The sequence below is a fragment of the Hyla sarda genome, chromosome 7, assembly GCF_029499605.1.
Source record: "Hyla sarda isolate aHylSar1 chromosome 7, aHylSar1.hap1, whole genome shotgun sequence".
In the NCBI taxonomy this organism is placed as follows: Eukaryota; Metazoa; Chordata; class Amphibia; order Anura; family Hylidae; genus Hyla; species Hyla sarda.
In genome coordinates, this window is record NC_079195.1 from 56,880,196 (window position 1) to 56,900,156 (window position 19,961).

At 40.4% G+C, this 19,961-nt stretch overlaps 1 protein-coding gene across 5 annotated transcripts in view; it reads right to left on the minus strand.

The window, feature by feature from the left end:
- The window catches only part of LOC130281664 (alpha-2-macroglobulin-like protein 1), a 123,984-nt gene that overhangs the window by 34,988 nt on the left and 69,035 nt on the right, over positions 1-19,961 (minus strand). For all 5 annotated transcript variants that reach the window (XR_008846069.1, XM_056529123.1, XM_056529124.1 and 2 more), the window contains 10 exons: positions 17,592-17,808; positions 15,683-15,908; positions 14,942-15,068; positions 12,831-12,952; positions 12,618-12,678; positions 12,440-12,523; positions 11,374-11,550; positions 8,449-8,530; positions 5,641-5,797; positions 5,293-5,367 (listed from right to left, as the gene is read on the minus strand). Coding sequence is in view for 4 of the 5 variants with exons in the window: in XM_056529123.1 (XP_056385098.1) it covers positions 5,293-5,367; positions 5,641-5,797; positions 8,449-8,530; positions 11,374-11,550; positions 12,440-12,523; positions 12,618-12,678; positions 12,831-12,952; positions 14,942-15,068; positions 15,683-15,908; positions 17,592-17,808 (1,328 nt within the window). In the remaining variant the exon portion in view is untranslated. The remainder of the gene's footprint in view (positions 1-5,292; positions 5,368-5,640; positions 5,798-8,448; positions 8,531-11,373; positions 11,551-12,439; positions 12,524-12,617; positions 12,679-12,830; positions 12,953-14,941; positions 15,069-15,682; positions 15,909-17,591; positions 17,809-19,961) is intronic.

Genomic DNA, 19,961 nt, shown 5'->3' on the forward strand with positions numbered 1-19,961 from the left:
TGCAACAGCTGGAGGCACCCTGGTTGGGAAACACTGATATACACCATACATACACCTGCCGCTGCCCCCCATCATACATTGCATACACACATACACTCACACCATACATATACAACCACCCATCCTGTCGCCTGTATTCTCGGCCTCCTCACCTGAGCCGCCATGAGTGGACATCAGAGCTGTAGTCCCGGCCGGTGTGAGGTGAGATTTCCGTCCTCTCCTCCCCCCCCCCCCCCCCCCCTGCTCTGTGTTTTCCCCGTGCAAACAAGCAACCTCCCCGTGGTGGATTAGGTCCTGTGGAGACAGATTAGGGGGAGCGGGAGAGCTGTGTACGGAGCTGTGGACATCCTTTCCCTCCCCCTGCTGTGTCTTCTGAACTCCGTCCATCCTCCGGGAGGGGAGATAAGGGGGCTCTGCAGTCAGCTGGAGGCCGCCGCCCCCTCCATACACTCTGAGCGCCGGTGTGAGGTGTAGACTTCCATCGGCTCCTGCGCCTCACACCGACATTAAAGAAAAATAAGGGGGAAGTCTGTCTGTCCCTGCCCGATACAGGGCTAAATCTATAAACAATTCACCTGCCCGGCACCCAAAACTACTTTTCCCGGGCGTTGGGCTATAGGATTTCCACATCCATGAATGTATATATGTATGTGTGTATGTATGTGTGTGTGTATGTATGTGTGTATGTATATGTATGTATGTATGTATGTATGTGTATAAGTATGTATGTGTATGTATGTATGTGTGTGTATGTATGTGTGTATGTATGTGTGTATGTATATATGTATGTATGTATGTGTGTATGTATGTATGTGTGTATGTATGTATGTGTGTATGTATATGTGTGTATGTGTGTGTATGTGTATATGTGTGTGTATGTGTGTATGCATGTATGTATGTATGTGTGTATGTATATGTGTATGTATATGTGTGTGTATGTATGTATGTATGTATATATGTGTATGTATGTATGTGTGTGTATGCGTATGTTTGTATGTGTGTATGTATGTATGTATGTATGCGTGTATGTATGTATGTATGTGTGTATATGTGTGTGTGTGTATGTATGTATGTATGTGTGTATGTGTATGTATGTGTGTATATGTGTGTATGTATATGTGTGTATGTATGTGTATATGTGTGTGTATGTGTGTATGCATGTATGTATGTGTATATGTGTGTGTGTGTATGTGTGTATGTATGTATGTATGTGTGTATATATATATATATATATATATATATATATATATATATATATATATGAGCAAGTGAATCTCTGTATGTGTGTATATATCTGTGAGTGATTGTATGTGTGTACCTGTATGTATGATGTGCTTATTGGCTATATCTTTTAGTATATATTCCATGTTATATGTGTCTGTGTATTTATGTTTCTTAATGTATATTTGTACCTGTATGTATGTGTCAAAGTGTCTTTTTGTATGTGTGTATATTACCCATGTACTGTATGTGTCTTTATGTTATGTGCTTGTATGTATTGTATGAAGCACATTATTAGGGAATTATTGGAGGAATGTAAGCACAGTATATAGGGAATTTATGGACGCACAGTATATATTTCATTATATTGGAGCATTATATTTTTATGTATGCTGGCACTGTGTATAGATCCTTAGGGTGCGTTCACATGTGCCTATTTTTGCTGCAGATTTTGCTTCTTATTGACAATGGGAAGAGAAATCTGCTAAAGCAAATCTGCAGCAGAAAATACGCATGTGTGAACGCAGCCTTAGTGGTGGCACAGAATAGTTAAATAATAGTGGTACAGTATATATCTCATTAATGGTGGCACAGTGTATAGGGAATTAATAGATGAATGGTGGCACAGTATATAGTTCATTAATGGTGGCACAGTATATAGGGAATTAATAGATGAATGGTGGCACAGTATATAGTTCATTAATGGTGACACAGTATATAGTTCATTAATGGTGGCACAGTATATAGTTCATTAATGGTGGCACAGTATATAGTTCATTCATGGTGGCACAGTATATAGGGAATTAATAGATGAATGGTGGCACAGTATATAGTTCATTAATGGTGGCACTGTATATAGGGAATAGATGAATGGTGGCACAGTATATAGGGAATAAAGGGGGTACGGTCTATAATTAAAGGGAAACTGACAGGCTGTTTACTCGCACTAAACCCAATACACTAGGTTACAGTGCAGTATGCAAAAATTGGTCTTCCCGCTTTCTAGGTATTGCCCCACATTGCTAGTATGCAAAGTCAGTCTTGTGCACAATGGAGGCGGAGCTTCCCAGCCTCCATCCTGTATGCTGTGCTATGCCTGGCCATCTTTGTATATTTATAATTCTTTTTTTTGCCAACTCTTGTATATTGTAGAATGTAAGTATATATTAGTGTGGTGTCCATCTCTTCAGTGTAAGAACCAGAGGTGTGTGGAGATTCCTGCATATGGTGGGTGCTGGGTTATTGGGGATGGGTGATGGGTGCTGGGGGATGGGTGATTGGTGCTGGGTGATTGGGGATGGGTGATTGGGGATAGGTGATTGGTGCTGGGTGATGGGGGATGGGTGATTGGTGATGGGTGCTGGGTGATGGGTGATTGGTGATGGGTGCTGGGTGCTGGGTGATTGGTGATGGGGGATGGGGGATGGGTGCTGGGTGCTGGGTGCTGGGTGATTGGTGCTGGGTGATGGGGGATGGGTGCTGGGTGATTGGTGATGGGTGATTGGTTCTGTCATATAGAGGTCAGACCGGGGCATATAGGAAGAGATTTATTAAAACCTTTGCAGAGGAAAAGCCCTCAGCAAAACGATCTGATTGGTTGCTATGGACAACTGCACCTCTCTTTCTCTGCACAGGTTTTGATGAATCTCCTCTATAATACAGTATATTATAGGGCAGCTGTCACATGTTTTCTGTAAATAAGACTGACAGCACAGCCAAAGTGTATATACACATGGCAGACCTCAGAGAAACTGTTCTTGACTCGATTTTACAAAAACACCAACTTTTATGGGCATAGGAATGTTGAGGATGCCCGGCTGGAGTCCACTGTATCCCTGGGCAGCAGCACATCTGCCCATTAAGTCTGGCAGACGTTTTTTAAATTATGAAAAGTGCCCTCTTTTTTTACTTGAGCCCCTGCCCTCCAAAATGTCTGTGCACGTCCCTGGATGCCAACATAAAGTAGACATATTGTATTTGTGAATCAATATAAAATGTATTTGGAATATGAATTTTCCTTACAAGCAGAGAGTTTCAAAGTTAGAAAAATGCTAAATTTTCTAAATTTTCATGAAATTTGGGGATTTTTCACCAAGAAAGCATGCAAGTAACGACGAAAATTTACCGCTAAAATAAAGTAGAATATGTCACGAAAAAACAATCTCAGAATCAGAATAATCGGTAAAAGCATCTTAGAGTTATTAATGGTTAAAGTGACAGTGGTGAGAATTGCAAAAAATGGCTCCGTCCTTAAATGGGTATTCCGCCCCTAGACATCTTATCCCCTATCCAAAGGATAGGGGATAAGATGTCAGATCGCCGCTGTCCCGCTGCTGGGAACCCCTGGGATCCCCGCTGCGGCACCGCGCTATCATTACAGCACAGAGCGAGTTCGCTCTGCACGTAATGATGGGCGGTACAGGGGCCGGAGCATCGTTACGCCCCTCATGATGTCACGGCCCGCCCCTTTCAATACAAGTCTATGGGAGGGGGCGTGGCGGTCGTCACGCCCCCTCCCATAGACTTGCATTACGGGGACGGGCCGTGATGTCACGAGGGACGTCACGCTGCTCCGTCCCCCGTATCGCCCGTCATTACGCACAGAGCGAACTAATGATAGCGCGTTGCCGCAGCGGGGATCCCGGGGGTCCCCAGCAGCGGGACCGCGGCGATCTGACATCTTATCCCCTATCCCTTGGATAGGGGATAAGATGTCTAGGGGCGGAATACCCCTTTAAGGTGAAACTGAGCTGCGTCCTTAAGGGGTTAAAGGTGTACTCCAGTAGAAAACAACTGGTGCCAGAAAGTTAAAAAGATTTATAAATTACTTCTATTAAAAAATCTTTACCCTTCCAGTACTTTTAAGCAGCTGTATGCTACAGAGGAAATTCTTTTCTTTTTGAATTTCTTTTTTGTCTTGTCCACAGCGCTCTCTGCTGACACCTGATGCCCGTATCCAGAGCAGCATAGGTTTGCTATGGGGATTTTCTCCTGCTCTGGACAGTTCCTGATACGGGCATCAGGTGTCAGTAGAGAGCACTGTGGACAAGACAAAAAATGAATAAAAAAAAGGAAATAATTTTCTCTGTAGTATACAGCTGCTAAAAAGTACTGGAAGGGTAAAGATCTAAGTTTCTGGCACCAGTTGATTTGAAAAAAAAAAATTCTACCGGAGTACCTCTTTAAGGGGAAAATGGGAACAAAATACCCCACCTTACTTGCCCAGGCCTGTAACTCTTACCTGACCAGAGAGCAACATGCACAGCCTAACCAGGTGCTATCATTACAGCATATTTTACCGTGTATGACCCAACAAGTCCATGCATTACATGGACGGCCCATTGGCTGGTGCTACTGAGAGGACTGATTCTTTCTGGTGGGTACCCTCGTAGAATACAGTTGATCATTGACGGTTAAAGCATTAGGAAACCCTGTGACCTAACTCATCACCAAAGGATTCTCTAAGCAAAAATATTATTCAATGTAGAGAGAGCCATAAAACCTTAAAACTTATAATAGCATGTATTACAAAATTATAAAAAAAAGAGTACCTGTCACCAATCTAAACTTATAATATATTGTTCCTTGTGTTATTATAAGAAACTTTGCTATTTACTTTCTGTTAATATTCTCTACCTTTCTATATTTTTTATGTGATTGAAAAATACAGCCACTAGGTGGCTCTTTTCTGTTCCCTGACACAAGTCAAACAGTTAGTCTGGTCTCCACTTGGACTTGCAGAAGTCCAAACTCAGGAAGTGTGTGTGGAGCATGGTGGGGCACAGCTCTCGCAGGCTTCAGTGACCTCGCGCCTGCTGGGGAACGTCCACTTTCTCCTGTCGGGAGCTGACACAATTTTTTTTAAGGGCAGGAGGGTTGTTAGGAGTAATTAGGGAATATAATCTGAGTTAGTTTAGAAAATATGGTTTGATGACAGGTACTCTTTAAATTCATTGTTATTTTTTCTACTTCCACTTCCGGTTGGTAGGGCAGATATGCCTAAATTTCAGTACCTGTTTTAAAAACATGCAAAGGCAAAGACTATACAATGAATATATGGTAATAACTTACATGTGGAGATTTACCTGCCTCCAATAAGGCTATGGTTACATAGGTGGATAGGGACACGTCATCTTCAACTCCCCCCTGTGACATAAATAGAATTTCAGCATAAAATCTTCTATACAACTATGAAGGACTCTATTCAAAATCAACCCCAGAATGCAGGCACACATGGCACTGGAAAACTGGTTAAAGGGTTGCCATGTTTTCCCATAGGAAGTAAAGATAAGAAAAACAAATGGGACTCGCTTTTTTGAAAAGACGGGTTGTGGTGACATTTACCAACCCAAGAGGGGTTTAGTTTTCTGTTCTCTTTGTTAATTTTTCCCCATAGATTTCCAATATACATGATTATACCTTCATGGATGTTTGGAACAGCTTTCCCACATTTTGGAAGCATCCAGTGTAGTATCGGTTTCTTGTTAACCAAGCGTAAGAAGAGTTGAGCTGAACTTCATCAATAAAGATGTAAGGTCGAGATTTACTGAATGACTTTACAACAAAAGCAGTCAACCTAATAAAATAAATGGTACAGTAGGTGAAGGAAATGTGAATACTACCAAAATAATCCCTGCAGGGTCTGTAGTTGGGTGTTGTCCATTCTTCATATGTATTTGATATCTCTGTAATATTTTGTATTGTATGTATCTGTTTACCAATACTTTGTATTGTACTTGCATTTGCTCCTAGTATGGTTCATAGCTAAAATGTCAACCTGCCCACGCAAAGGGTCTTCTGGATAGAGGGGGTGAGCTTGCCCTGAACCCCCCTCTCTTTAGAAATTAGGAGGAAGTAGTTTACAGTGAAATGTGGGAGGGGATCTCCCTAACCATCCTCCTTCTGTTAGTAAGCTTGAATCCCAGGATAGCCTGAACAAAACCTACTCCATGTAATGGAAAAATCCTGGTCTTCTTCTAAGCCTAGTTCCTCCTGTGAGTGGAGTGCGTCATAAAGCCTTTGGAGAGAAGCTGTACAAGGACCCCAGAGCAGTGACCTAGATACCCCAGTAGGTCTTGGGCCAGGCCTAGGCTCTTGTGGCAGCATCATCTAAGAGTATAAACTGTTTCATCAGTAGGGAGCCAACCAACAAGGAACTACTCCAGCAAAAGAGTCAAAAAAGAGACTAGTGACCCAACATAGGCAAAAGTGCTTCAGGTACCCTTGCATATACCTGATCTTTTGGAATTACCACTGGTCCAGCCGTTTCAGAGTCAGTATCTTCTATTGTGGAGGAAAATGCTAATTCAGTAAAGACTGTGCCTTATTCAGATACTACCATGTTTGGCCTTCTGCACTTTACCATTACAGACACCATTAACCCCTTAATGACCAGGGGTTTTTCCGTTTTTGCTCCTTGCATTTAAAAAATCATAACTCTTTCAATTTTGCACCTAAAAATCCATATGATTGCTTATTTTTTGCGCCACCAATTCTACTTTGTAATGACGTCAGTCATTTTGCCCAAAAATCTACGGTGAAACGGAAAAAAAATCATTGTACGCCAAAATTGAAAAAAACGCAGTTTTGTAACTTTTGGGGGCTTCCGTTTCTATGTAGTAGTTATCTTTATTCTGTAGGTCCATACGATTAAAATGATACCCTACTTATATAGGTTTGATTTTGTCGTACTTCTGGAAAAAATCATAACTTCATGCAGGAAAATTAATACGTTTAAAATTGTCATCTTCTGACCACTATAACTTTTTTATTTTTCCGCGTATGGGGCGGTTTGAAGGCTTATGTTTTGTGCCGTGATCTGAAGTTTTTAACGGTACAATTTTTGCATTGATAGGACTTATTGATCGCTTTTTATTCATTTTTTCATGATATAAAAAGTGACCAAAAATGCACTATTTTGGACTTTGGAATTTTTTTGACCGTGCGGTTTAATTAACAATATATTTCTATAATTCGGAAATTTCCGCACACGGTGATACCATATATGTTTATTGTTATTTTTATTTACACTGTGTTTTTTTTATGGGAAAAGGGGGGTGATTCAAACTTTTAATAGGGGAGGGGTTAAATGATCTTTATTCACTTTTTTTTTTTGCAGTGTTATAGCTCCCATAGGGACCTATAACACTGCACACACTGATCTTCATCATTGATCACTGGTTTCTCATAGGAAACCAGTGATCGATGATTCTGCTGCTTGACTGCTCATGCCTGGATCTCAGGCACTGAGCAGTCATTCAGCGATCAGACAGCGAGGAGGCAGGTAGGGGCCCTCCCGCTGTCCTGTCAGCTGTTCGGGATGCCGCGATTTTGCCGCGGCAATCCCGAACATCCCACTGAGCTAACTGGCAGTTTTTACTTTCACTTTTAGCCGCGTGGCTCAGCTTTGAGCGCGCGGCTAAAGGGTTAGCGATCAGTGCCGCACGCTATTAGCGGTGGGTCCCGGCTTCACTATGACGCCGGGCCCGCCGTGATATGATGCGGGGTCACCGTGGGACACCGCGTTATATCACGGGAGCGGGACCAAGGATGTACTCATAGGGGGGGGTTAAAGGGGTACTCCGGTGGAAAACTTTTTTTTTAAATCAACTGGTGCCAGAAAGTTAAACAGATTTGTAAATTACTTCTATTAAAAATTCTTAATCCTTCCAGTATGTATTAGCGGCTGTATACTACAGAGGAAATTATTTTCTTTTTGGATTTCTTTTCTGTCATGACCACAGTGCTCTCTAGTTACAGAAAAGAAATCCAAAAAGAAAATAATTTCCTCTATAGTATACAGCCCACTAATAAGTACTGGAAGGATTAAGATTTTTTTTTAATAGAAGTAATTTACAAATCTGTTTAACTTTATGGCATCAGTTGATTTTAAAAAAAAAGTTTTCCACCGAAGTACCCCTTTAAACACTGCAAGGCCATACATCAGAAAGGGTGTTCCCCAGGGGAACTAGAACTACTAACACCTGTATTACTGCCCTCTTATCACTGCGCCAGTCCAAGATATGTGGTAATACCCTGAGAAAGCCATTATGCCAGTGTGACCAGCATGACATAGACCATGACTGATGGAGGACTACAGATCTCAGCCATTCCACAGGTTTAATCTTATGCTGCAACATTTGCGCCCATGCTGATCCGCTATGTAGTCATAAATGAATAATATTTATTCATCTGGCTTTACCAATTTTATAATATTAAAATACTCACCATGTATTTCCTTCTGGGTCCCCTTTACCATATGCACTGTACGATCCATCATCACGTTTATATGTCAGTTGTCTCTGGTATCCTGGAAAACCACAAGGAATTTGTTCTGGTTTCTATATATAATATATGGTTCCAATATAAACCAGGAAAAAGCTAAGATTCGTACATTTCTGAAGATAAAAATGTAAACTAGAACTTTAGACATTGTTATCTAATTATCATCTATGTGGCTGCTTTTAGCTGTTTATATTGATCTCTATAGGCACAGTATACGGTATATATGGTTATAGAAGTATAGCATTAGGGAAACATTTTTTTTCCAAAATTTTCAAACAAAATGTAATTTACAGAAGTCTAGCAGAATCTTGTTGCTGCTCACAGGAAGAGGAAACAGGAAGTAATAATTGATCTATAATACTGCAATACATACATATATATAAAACTCAGCATATGTTTATATACTGTAGATATAGGCTCCGCATATCTGGGTGTGTGATGGAGGCTATTACGGCCTAACACACACACAGGATTCATTTTTGCTCCCTTGGTGTGGGGTGCAATATGAAGGTGGATGCCAACAGACAAGGGGAGGGGTAATAGTGCCGACGAATGGTGTAGGATGATTGTATTGCGGGCCGATGCCATTTCAGCTCATAACATAATGTGGAGCTAAGAATCATAGTCCATAGAGCCATGGACAAGGATATTCTCCTTTTTTTTCATTATTTGATTAGTTCTCCTTTATTATTCAGTCTTTACTCTCCTTGCCCTCTTTTAAGATGGAGGACATAACATATTACGTTTCACTCCGTCACGTGATCGGAGCTTCACTAGACGTGATTGGCCAGTATACTATGTCTCTCTCTCTCTCTCTCTCTCTCTCTCTCTCTCTCTCTCTCTCTCGTATTTTGGCCCATTCCATCATGCAGATTTCCTCTAGAGCAGTGATGTTTTGGGGCTGTCGCTGGGCAACACTGACTTTCAACTCCCTCCAAGGGTTTTCTATGGGGTTGAGATCTGGAGACTGGCTAGCCACTCCTTCTTTGCCTGGGCGGTGTGTTTGGGATCATTGTCATACCACATTTTTTCTTCAATACCCTTGCTGATGGAAGAAGGTTTTCACTCAAAATCTCACGATACATGGCACCATTCATTCTTTCCCTTACACAGATCAGTCGCCCTGGTCCCTCTGCTGAAAAACAAACCCAAAGCATGATGTTTCCACCCCCATGCTTCACAGTAGGTATGGTGTTCTTTGGATGCAACTCAGCATTCTTTCTCCTCCAAAGACGACGAGTTGAGTTTTTACCAAAAAGTTCTACTTTGGTTTCATCTGACCATATGACATTCTCTCATTCCTCTTCTGGATCATCCAAATGCTCTCTAGCAAACTTCAGACGGCCCAGACATGTACTGGCTTAAGCAGGGGACATGTCAGGCACTGCATGATTTGAGTCCCTGGCAGCATAGTGTGTTACTGTTGGTAGCCTTTGTGCAGGTAATTCACTAGGTCCTCATGTGTGGTTCTGGGATTATTGCTCACAGTTCTTGTGATCATTTTGACACCACGGGGTGAGATCTTACTTGGAGCCCCAGATCAAGGGAGATTATCAGTATGCCTTCCATTATCTTATAATTGCTCCCACAGTTGATTTCTTCACACCAAGCTGCTTGCCTGTTGCAAATTCAGTCTTCCCAGCCTGGTGCAGGTCTACAATTTTGTTTCTGGTGGCCTTCGACAGCTCTTTGGTCTTGGCCATAGTGGAGTTTGGAGTGTGACTGTTTAAGGTTGTGGACAGGTTTCATTTATACTGATAACAAGTTCAGACATGTGCCATTAATACAGGTAACAAGTGGAGGACAAAGGAGACTCTTAACGAAGTTACAGGTCTGTGAGAGCCAGAAATCTTGCTTCTTTGTAGGTGACCAAATACTTATTTTCCACCATAATTTGCAAATAAATTCTTTCAAAATCAGACAATGTGATCTTATGATTTTTTTTTCTCATTCTGTCTCTCATAGTTGAGGTATACCTATGATGAAAATTATAGGCTGCCTCTCTCATCTTTTTAAGTGGGTGAACTTGCACAATTGGTGGCTTTTTTTAAATACTTTTTTGTCCATATATCTATATATTTATATATAGATATATGTAGATATTACAAAAGACAAAGCAGCACTCCCAGTCCTATAATGCATGGGTGCCAACCTTCCTGGGCCCCATTCCAGGATCCGCCATATGCAATCACGTAAAAGAAGGCAGTGGCACTCCAAAATAGTGAAGAAAAAGGGTCTCTATTTACCCCAATGTGCTGTGACGTTTCAATGACCTCACCATCATTTTCAAAGGAAAATTATGGTGTGAGACCATTGAAACCTTGTGTCCCATCATAACGTCTCAACAGATGGAGATATTTGGATTAAACTTAGTACACATATTTCTTATGCAGCCTGAGAGTATAACAGACAGCCCAGACAGAGAAATCATACTTTACCATGACATTGGTCTGGCCATGTGATGTTTAAAACTCCTGGTTAATCACCACAGCCAAAGAGTAAAACAATCAGTAGACCAGAGTCTATGAGACCTCTCCTGATCATGTTACTTTCAGGCTGAAGTTGCTGGACCTCTGTCTTGGTAAAGTATTACTTAAATGTCCAACAGGCAGATGCAGAAAATAGTTACTGCAGGGGCATAGAGAGGGGATGGGGTGGATAAGGGAGATAAGATTTATTGTGGGCTGAAAGAAGACTGAGGGGGAGAGAGAAGGCATTAGTGGGGTGGCAGGAAATGGGTATGGCAGCATTTCTCCAGTGAGAAGCATGTGGAATCATGTAGAAGAATGGCAGCAATTATGTTGCATCTGGATAGAAGGGATATGCTGATCTTTGACTAAACTTGAGCTGATATCTTTGATGCCTCACCATTCTTCATGAAGTTAGTGGCTTTATTCTTATTTTCACTGTTCAGTTGCTTAGTCTTTTCTAGATATTGCAGAACAAAAATATTTGGGGCAAAGCGAACCATATTTTGTTCACCGCAACCAGAAGGCATGGACAGCAGATGGTCTAAGTGCTCAAGGACTGTGCCCATCATATCCCCTAGAAGAAAAAAAGAAGCAATAGTAAATGGAATATATTTGAAGAAGCTCTCTGGGTTTAGCATAGGCTATTGGAGAGTAAGTTCTTGTGTATGCTTTGTGCTTACCTTCTTTAGCTGATGTGGCAAGCAGTGTAGCAAAACTGATTTGCATTTCCGCACTAAACATTATTATCTAATCATACCTACATCTCCCATAATGCCTCTAGCTTTGCAGGGAAGGCGTGGAGTCTCATCATAATTAGACCAACCTATTCACCTGGCTAGATGCCAGAAGCCTAAACTGCTAAGACCCATAAGTGGGTTGAGGTTTGTTTACATTATGTGCAGTTTTGATGCATTTTCTTATACAAAGTGTATTTTTTTTAGACACATATTTCTATTAGGTGAATGTGATTTGACATATAATCACACTTGAGTTGTTTTATAAAGATTTATCAAAACCTGTCCAGAGGAATAGTTGCTGAGTTGCCCAAAGCAAGGCTTTCAAAGAAAGGCAGACATGAGGCAGAGGAAGGTAAAAAAAAAAAAAAAAAAAAAAAATAACAAGCAAACAAAAATAAATATACTGTTATGGTAGATTCTTATATTTTGTAACAATTGGACATGAGTTATTTTAAGGTAGACTTATCTTAAAGGTCATCCAGGATTAGATTTTGTAAGAAAGCAGCCATGTTTTTTTCTACTTCTGGATAATCCTACTCAGGGGTCAAGTCGTGGAAAAAAAAAAAGTGAGGGGATTTCCACTCAAATTTCCACTCAAGGGCTGGTCCTGCAGGACTCCAGCTAATGGGAATGGTGTTCCTGCAGAAAAAAAGTGCAGGAACTCAGTTCCCATGCGTTCCTGAAGGACTTGAGCCCTCATCCTACTTAAAGAAAATATTTTCTTACCCACAACAGTCAGATAAGCTCTCTCAGAATCTTTTAGAATATCTCCCGGTAACTTCAGTGAGATGTTTTCTGTTTTTAAATTTTCTAAAGAACAAAGAAATGTACCGAAAGTCAATGAAGTATATGTGTCATAGTATATACACTCCACCTATAGGAGTACAATGAGATCGCTGTCTACCTCGTCCTGCTTGGTTGCAGATCATAGAGTTGTGAGACTTCTCCACCAACACCCCACCTGGCTATGGAACCAGAGGAAGAAGCAGATAAAGAATGTTCAGTATGAAAAATAATGCTGCCTGAGGATTGTGTACATTGTATTAGGTAACTAAAAGATTATAGAAATGTTATGGTTCTCCATGAGCTTTTATGTGGAGTATATAGGGTCACTCACCTTAACAATAAGAGGCTTTATCACGGTGTCAACATTCCCCTGTTTAGGGACAAGGGGCACCTCATTATTACACAGGTCTGGGGTGTTCACAGCTTCTGTTCTTACAGTGATGTTCACCTCCCCTAAAATAGATATAAAGAAGCTTATTTCACATTTTTAAATCTTGCAGTTTTTACTTTAACCACTGAGCCCCCACAATAAGCTAACACTTTGTGTTTTGTAAAGATCACTTCTCTTCTGGTCTCATGTACTGTTACATACAATAACGTAGTGTTCAAAGTTGAGAAAAAAACATTTATCCATCAAAATAAACCATCAGCAGGAATAGGATACGGATGAGGGGAGGGTATGGGTAATTGTAGAACTTTGTTTTCCCTCTACCAATCCAAACCCATAAACTTGATCTCGAGTGGCGGTCATACTGGCGACCACTTTCAGACAGGATTACCATTCCTCAGAGGGCAGGAATACAATGAAAGTTACAATCTCCATAATAATGTGGGAGGCCTATAACATCCTATCACAACCCTATAACAATCTACCATAGAAATCAATACATTTTCTGCTTTAGTTTTCTCAAGGGGACTGGAAGATAAGCAAATATTTAGTGTATTTTCATTGTTACAATAGAAATAAATAAATCATAAATGACCCCTTTAGGGGGTCCCAGCACTGGGACACTATGGGACCCTATACGATCTTGAGAACAGGATCCTGAGTCTCCTGTCAAAACTGAGCTTACATATACGTAAACACCATAGCTCACTTAACCTATTAAGGAATCAGGGTTTTTCTGTTTTTGCACTTTTCTTTCAAGTTTGCACCTAAAAACCCATATGATGGCTTATTGCATGCACCACCAATTCTACTTCTTAATGAGATCAGTTATTTTACTCAAAAATCTACGGCGAAACGGAGAAAAAAATCATTGTGTGACAAAATTTAAGAAAAAAACGCCATTTGGTAACTTTTGGGGGCTTCCGTTTCTATGCAGTAAATTTTTGGGTAAAAATGACACCTTATATTTATTCTGTAGGTCCATATGATTAAAATGATACCCTACCCTAGGTTTAATTTTGTCGTACTTCGGGAAAAAATCACAACTACATGCACGAAAATGTATACGTTTAAAATTGGCATTTTCTGACCCCTATAACTTTTTATTTTTCTGCGTATCGGGTGGTATGAGGGCTAACTTTTTGCTCCGTCATTTGAAGTTTTTAGCAGTACCAATTGTGTATTGATTGGACTTTTTGATCGCTTTTTATTCATTTTTTCATGACATAAAAAGTGACCTAAAATACGCTATTTTGGACTTTGAAATTTTTGTTTGTGAGTACGCCATTGACCGTGTGGTTTAATTAACAATATATTTTTATAATCCGGATATTTCCGCACGCGGCAATGCCACATGTTTATTTTTATTTATACAGGTTTTTTTTAATGGGAGAAATGGGAGAAAGTGGGGGGGGGGGGGTGATTCAAACTTTTATTAGGCGAGGGGTTAAATTATCTTTATTAACTTTTTTTCACAGTTTTTTGCAATGTTATAGCTCCCATAGAAGGCTATAACACTGCACTCACTGATCTTTTACATTAATCATTGTTATCCCATAGAATAACATTGATCAAAGATACTGCCGCTTGACTGCTCATGCCTGGATCTCAGGCACTGATCAGTCATTCGGCAATCGGACACACAAGAGGAAGGTAAGGACCCTCCTTGTTTGTTCCAGCTGTTCTAGACGTTACATCCTGTATTATTCCCTGTGTGACCATGCTGCTTGGCACAGAAAATATTATGCAATGCTTACATAAAGTAGACTGCTAACCAATTAGAATGCTTACACAATGTGCTACATCCTACTAAAGGATATATCTTGTTTGTACACAATACAATAAATCAGAAAGAACCATTTTGACCTCGTGTGTCAGCGTGAGTTTTTTCTCTCCATGCACGTATTGTCTAATTTGGCTCAGGACATCAACCTAGAGTGGTCACTTGGAACGCATCCAAAACACCACGTGATTGCATGAAAGCACCAGGTCAACCTGATTTTAAACATTTTTTTCAAGCCTTATCCATTTTTAAACAAAGTGTAAAACCTCACCTAGCTTTGCAGCTTTTACGTTCCATTGAAATGTTTTACTTTCATCTGCACACAGACAGCTGCTGTACTGACATTGTGGGCAGGCCTCCTGTTCTAGCTCAAGGGAAGGTAGTAAAGTGGTTTGGACCTGTCCAAAAAACAAATCAGTGAATCTCAATGATATCAATGGAGAGACATTAAGTCTTTTTTTAAAAGCACCAAATACAATATATGCAGTTGGTTTCTTGAGGAGACTCGGCTCTCTGAGAGGAGTACATGTTGCAGATGGCACATATTGCATTCATTCTCTGTGGAAGCACCAAAAAGAATTAAGAAAACCATCTCCCATTCAGAAGACTGCGAGGAGTCCCAGCAGTGGGATCCCCACAATCAGACACTTATTCCCTATCCTATGGGATAAGCTGTTTTTTTTTTTTCACCAGATCACTTTAATGGCTTCATAATTGTTTAATAACTATAATATTTCTTAACCATACATATGACATTGCATAACTATTAACAGTGCTATTATATTATTATGTCCCACTGTAAGGGTCTTCAGGGCATGGGAAGGGGGCTTACCAGCAACTAAAACTTCATGCACCCACTATTCCTATGCAGCTCAATGTGAACAGAATAAGCATTCAACAAGTACTGTAACTGTGGTGTCTTATAGCAATAATGTGAAGCCAGCAGCCATGTGCCATGACCACCAGTGGATGTAGGATGGAATAAATCGATAAATTAGGATTGTCCAATCACCTTTATACATTGCTTCAAGTAATTAAACACAGAGGCTTTTAGAATAAATGTTTCTCCTCGGACCACAGAGTATGGCAAGGCAAGGGCCACAAAAAATGGCTGGAAAACTCTTAAGGATACAGGGGGTGAAATGCCAAACCCATCTGGTCCCATACACATGGCTCCGGCCATCCAGTCTGTAATAGTGTCTGGAGCTGAGTGATGCAGCTCAGTCGTACCAGAGTTACTGAAAGATAAAACATTATTAATTAACCAATTGTGAGTAATACATAAGTTAAACAGTGGTCCCTCAAGTTACAATGATCCCAGGTTACAATATTTGCTTACTTGTCAACAGTCCCTATGCTATCCCTTATTTATCTATCCATTCAAGATATCTAGCACCCATAATCCATACATAAAGACTGGGACTTTATGCCATGTACAGACCCTTACCTAGGACGCATGTACCCCATCATATGTTTCGCTCCTACTGAGCTTCCTTCTGTCACATGAGCAATGAGCATGACCAATATATTTTAAATGTCCCTTTTATCGTTGATCGACTGGGGTATATTGGGCCTGCAAAGTAAATGATTCTTAATGTCTACCCTCATATCAGCTTTTTTAGGTGTTTTCTGCCAAATACTAATCTGGCTTTTCTGTTGCTAAGTGTTTTCAGTGGTTTAACAAGGAAACCATTCTGTAATCATCCACTTTAAGGGGTTGTCCAGGACTAGAAAAAGAGTTTTCCTTTTTTTCCAGAAACATTATCACATCTTTCTATGGTATTTTAGTTCATCTTCGTTCTCTTAAATAATTGCAATACCAGACAGAGCCCTGAATCACCCCTTTTAGCTGTGCTCTTTATAGACTTATAGGCTTGCCAGTGCGTCATTCTTTTTGGAAAGTACCAAATTGTTGATTTGGCCACTCTTGAGGTTTCTGCTATGTCACTGATATTTTTATATAATTTTTTTCACCTCTCATAATATGTCAAAGAAACCGGCCACATCAGACCATGAAAAAACTGACTAGTCAAGTGTCTGAGTACTTTTGAGCCTGTGAAAATGGTGAGGCTACATAAAAAATGGCTGTGATTCCTTAAATTATAATGTAATAGTAAGGTTGAAAGTTAACAATTTAATAACATAGTGGTAACTTGGATGGAGGAATGAAAATATAATACACCGTTCTCTTTACTTGCTGTTAAAATTCTCAACCTTTATATGTTTTTAATGAGATTGAAAAAAAACGGCCACTGGGTGGCTCTGTTCTGTTCCCTGTGCAAGTCAAATAGTTAGTTTGGTTTCCTCCTGACCTGGCAGGAGACCAAACTCAGGAAGTGCATGCGGGGCATGGTGTAGCACAGCTCTCGCAGGCTTTAGTGATATTGCGTCTTCTGGGGAACGCCCACTTTCTCCTGCCGGGAGCTCACACAATGTGAGTAAAGGGAAAGGTATGATATAGAACTTTTTAAAGCTTGGAAATGTTTTATTTTAGACCAGGAGGGGTGTTAGGAGTAGTTAGGGAATTGAATCTGAGTTAGTTTAGAAAATATGGTTTGATGACAGATCCTCTTTAAATGACATGTCATACTGTTGTATGTGTGGGTGGATGTACTAAATATGTGTATTTTTATCAAATATAGTTTTTTTTTTTAACCAAGTCCTCAATGTATGACTCAAATGGGTCCACCTGTCTTAACCAACCCTTTCTATAAGTCCTATTGTAGGAAAAGGGCGTCACTCTCAACATGAGCAAGAGTAAGGAGCTTCTAAGAAAGATTAACTTTTGCTTATGCACTATATATATTCATCCAAGATATCTAGCACCCACAATCCATGAATAAAGACTGTGACTTTATTTTGATTTACAAATTTTGTAAGCAAAATGTAATATGTGTTTGCATTAACTCTCAGTGACTCACCCAATAGGTGTCAACTCCCATATCCAAGTCTCTGGGAAATACTTTCTAATGATCCCTATTTTTTTTATTGGATCTGAAATTTCATTCCCAAACCCAGGAAAGGCTCCTAAAGGTTGAGGGGATGCGAACCCAGCACCTGCTCCCCCAAGACCTGCTATTATACCATCTGCCGCGACTGGTCCACCTCTAGTATACATTGGAATGATTCCAATACCACCTATAAGAATAAAAAAAAAAAAAAGAATCTTGAAAAAGACTAAAACCAAATAAAATATACTTAGCTAATCTCCATAAAGAATTAAGTGTCCATTTTATGAAGCAGATCTTATACCAAACTGCACAATGAACCTTTTTAACCCCTTAAGGACTTAGCCCTTTTTCACCTTAAGGGGATACTCCACCAAAGGATAGGGGATAGGATCGCCGATAGGGGATAAGATCGCCGCGTTAGATCGCCGCGGTCCCGCTGCTGGGGACCCCGGGGATCGCCGCTGCAGCACCCTGCCATCATTACTGCACAGAGCGAGTTCACTCTGTGCGTAATGACGGGCGATACAGGGGCCGGAGCAGCGTGAAGTCTTGGCTCCGCCCCTCATGACATCACAGCCCGTCCCCTTAATGCACGTCTATGGCAGGGGGCCACGCCCCTTCCCATAGACTTGTTTTGACGGGGTGGGTCATGACGTCACGAGGGGCGGAGCCGTGACATAACGATGCTCTGGCCCCTGTATTGCCCGTCATTACGTGCAGCAGCGATCCCCGGGGTCCTTTGGATAGGGGATAAGATGTTTAGGGGCGGAGTACCCCTTTAAGGACTCGGCCATTTTTTGCAATTCTGACCACTGTCACTTTAAACATTAATAACTCTGGAATGCTTTTAGTTATCATTCTGATTTCGAGATTGTTTTTTCGTGACATATTTTACTTTAACATAGTGGTAAAATTTCTTCTTTCTTGGTGAAAAATCCCAAAATTTGATGAAAAAATTAAAAATTTTGCTCTCTGCTTGTAAGGAAAATGGATATTCAAAATAAAAAAAAATTTTTGGTTCACATATACAATATGTCTACTTTATGTTTGCATCATAAAATTTATGAGTTTTTACTTTTGGAAGACATCAGAGGGCTTCCTCGTTCAGCAGCAATTTTCACATTTTTCACAAAATTTTCTAACTCAGTATTTTTCAGTGACCAGTTCAGTTTTGAAGTCGATTTGAAGGGCCTTCATATTAGAAATACCCCATAAAAGACCCCATTATAAAAACTGCACCCCCCAAAGTATTCAAAATGACATTCAGTCAGTGTTTTAACCCTTTAGGTGTTTCACAGGAAGAGCAGCAAAGTGAAGGAGAAAATTTACAATCTTAATTTTTTACACTTGCATGTTCTTGTAGAGCCAATTTTTGGGGTAAAAAGGAGAAAATTTTTACTTGTATTTGAAACCCAATTTCTCTGGAGTAAGCACATACCTCATATGTCCATGTAAAGTGTTCGGCGGGCGCAGTAGAGGGCTCAGAAGGGAAAGAGCGACAAATGGTTTTGGGGGGGCATGTCACCTTTAGGAAGCCCCTATGGTGCCAGAACAGCAAAAAAAAAAAAACCCACATGGCTTACCATTTTGTAAACTAGACCCCTCGGGGAACATAGCAAGGGGTAAAGTGATCCTTAATACCCCACAGGTGATTCACGACTTTTGCATATGTAAAAAAAAAAAGAAAATTTTTTTTTTTACCTAAAATGCTTGGTTTCCCAAAAATTTAACATTTTTAAAAAGTGTAATAGCAGAAAATACCCCCCAAAATTTGAAGCACAATTTCTCCAGATTCAGAAAACACCCCATATGGGGGTGAAAAGTGCTCTGCTGGTGCACTACAGGTCTCAGAAGAGAAGGAGTCACATTTGGCTTTTTGAAAGCAAATTTTGCTCTGGGGGCATGCCGCATTTAGGAAGCCCCTATGGTGCCAGAACAGCAAAAAAAAAAACCACATGGCATACTATTTTGGAAACTAGACCCCTCGGGGAAGGTAACAAGGGCTAAAGTGAACCTTAATACCCCACAGGTGTTTCACGACTTTTGCATATGTAAAAAAAAAATTTTTTTTTTCCTAAAATGCTTGGTTTCCCAAAAGTTTAGCATTTTTAAAAAGGGTAATAGCAGAAAATACCCCCCAAAATTTGAAGCCCAATTTCTCCCGATTCAGAAAACATACCATATGGGGGTGAAAAGCGCTCTGCTGGCGCACTACAGGTCTCAGAAGAGAAGGAGTCACATTTGGCTTTTTGAAAGCAAATTTTGCTCTGGGGGCATGCCGCATTTAGGAAGCCCCTATGGTGCCAGAACATCAAAAAAAAACACATGGCATACTATTTT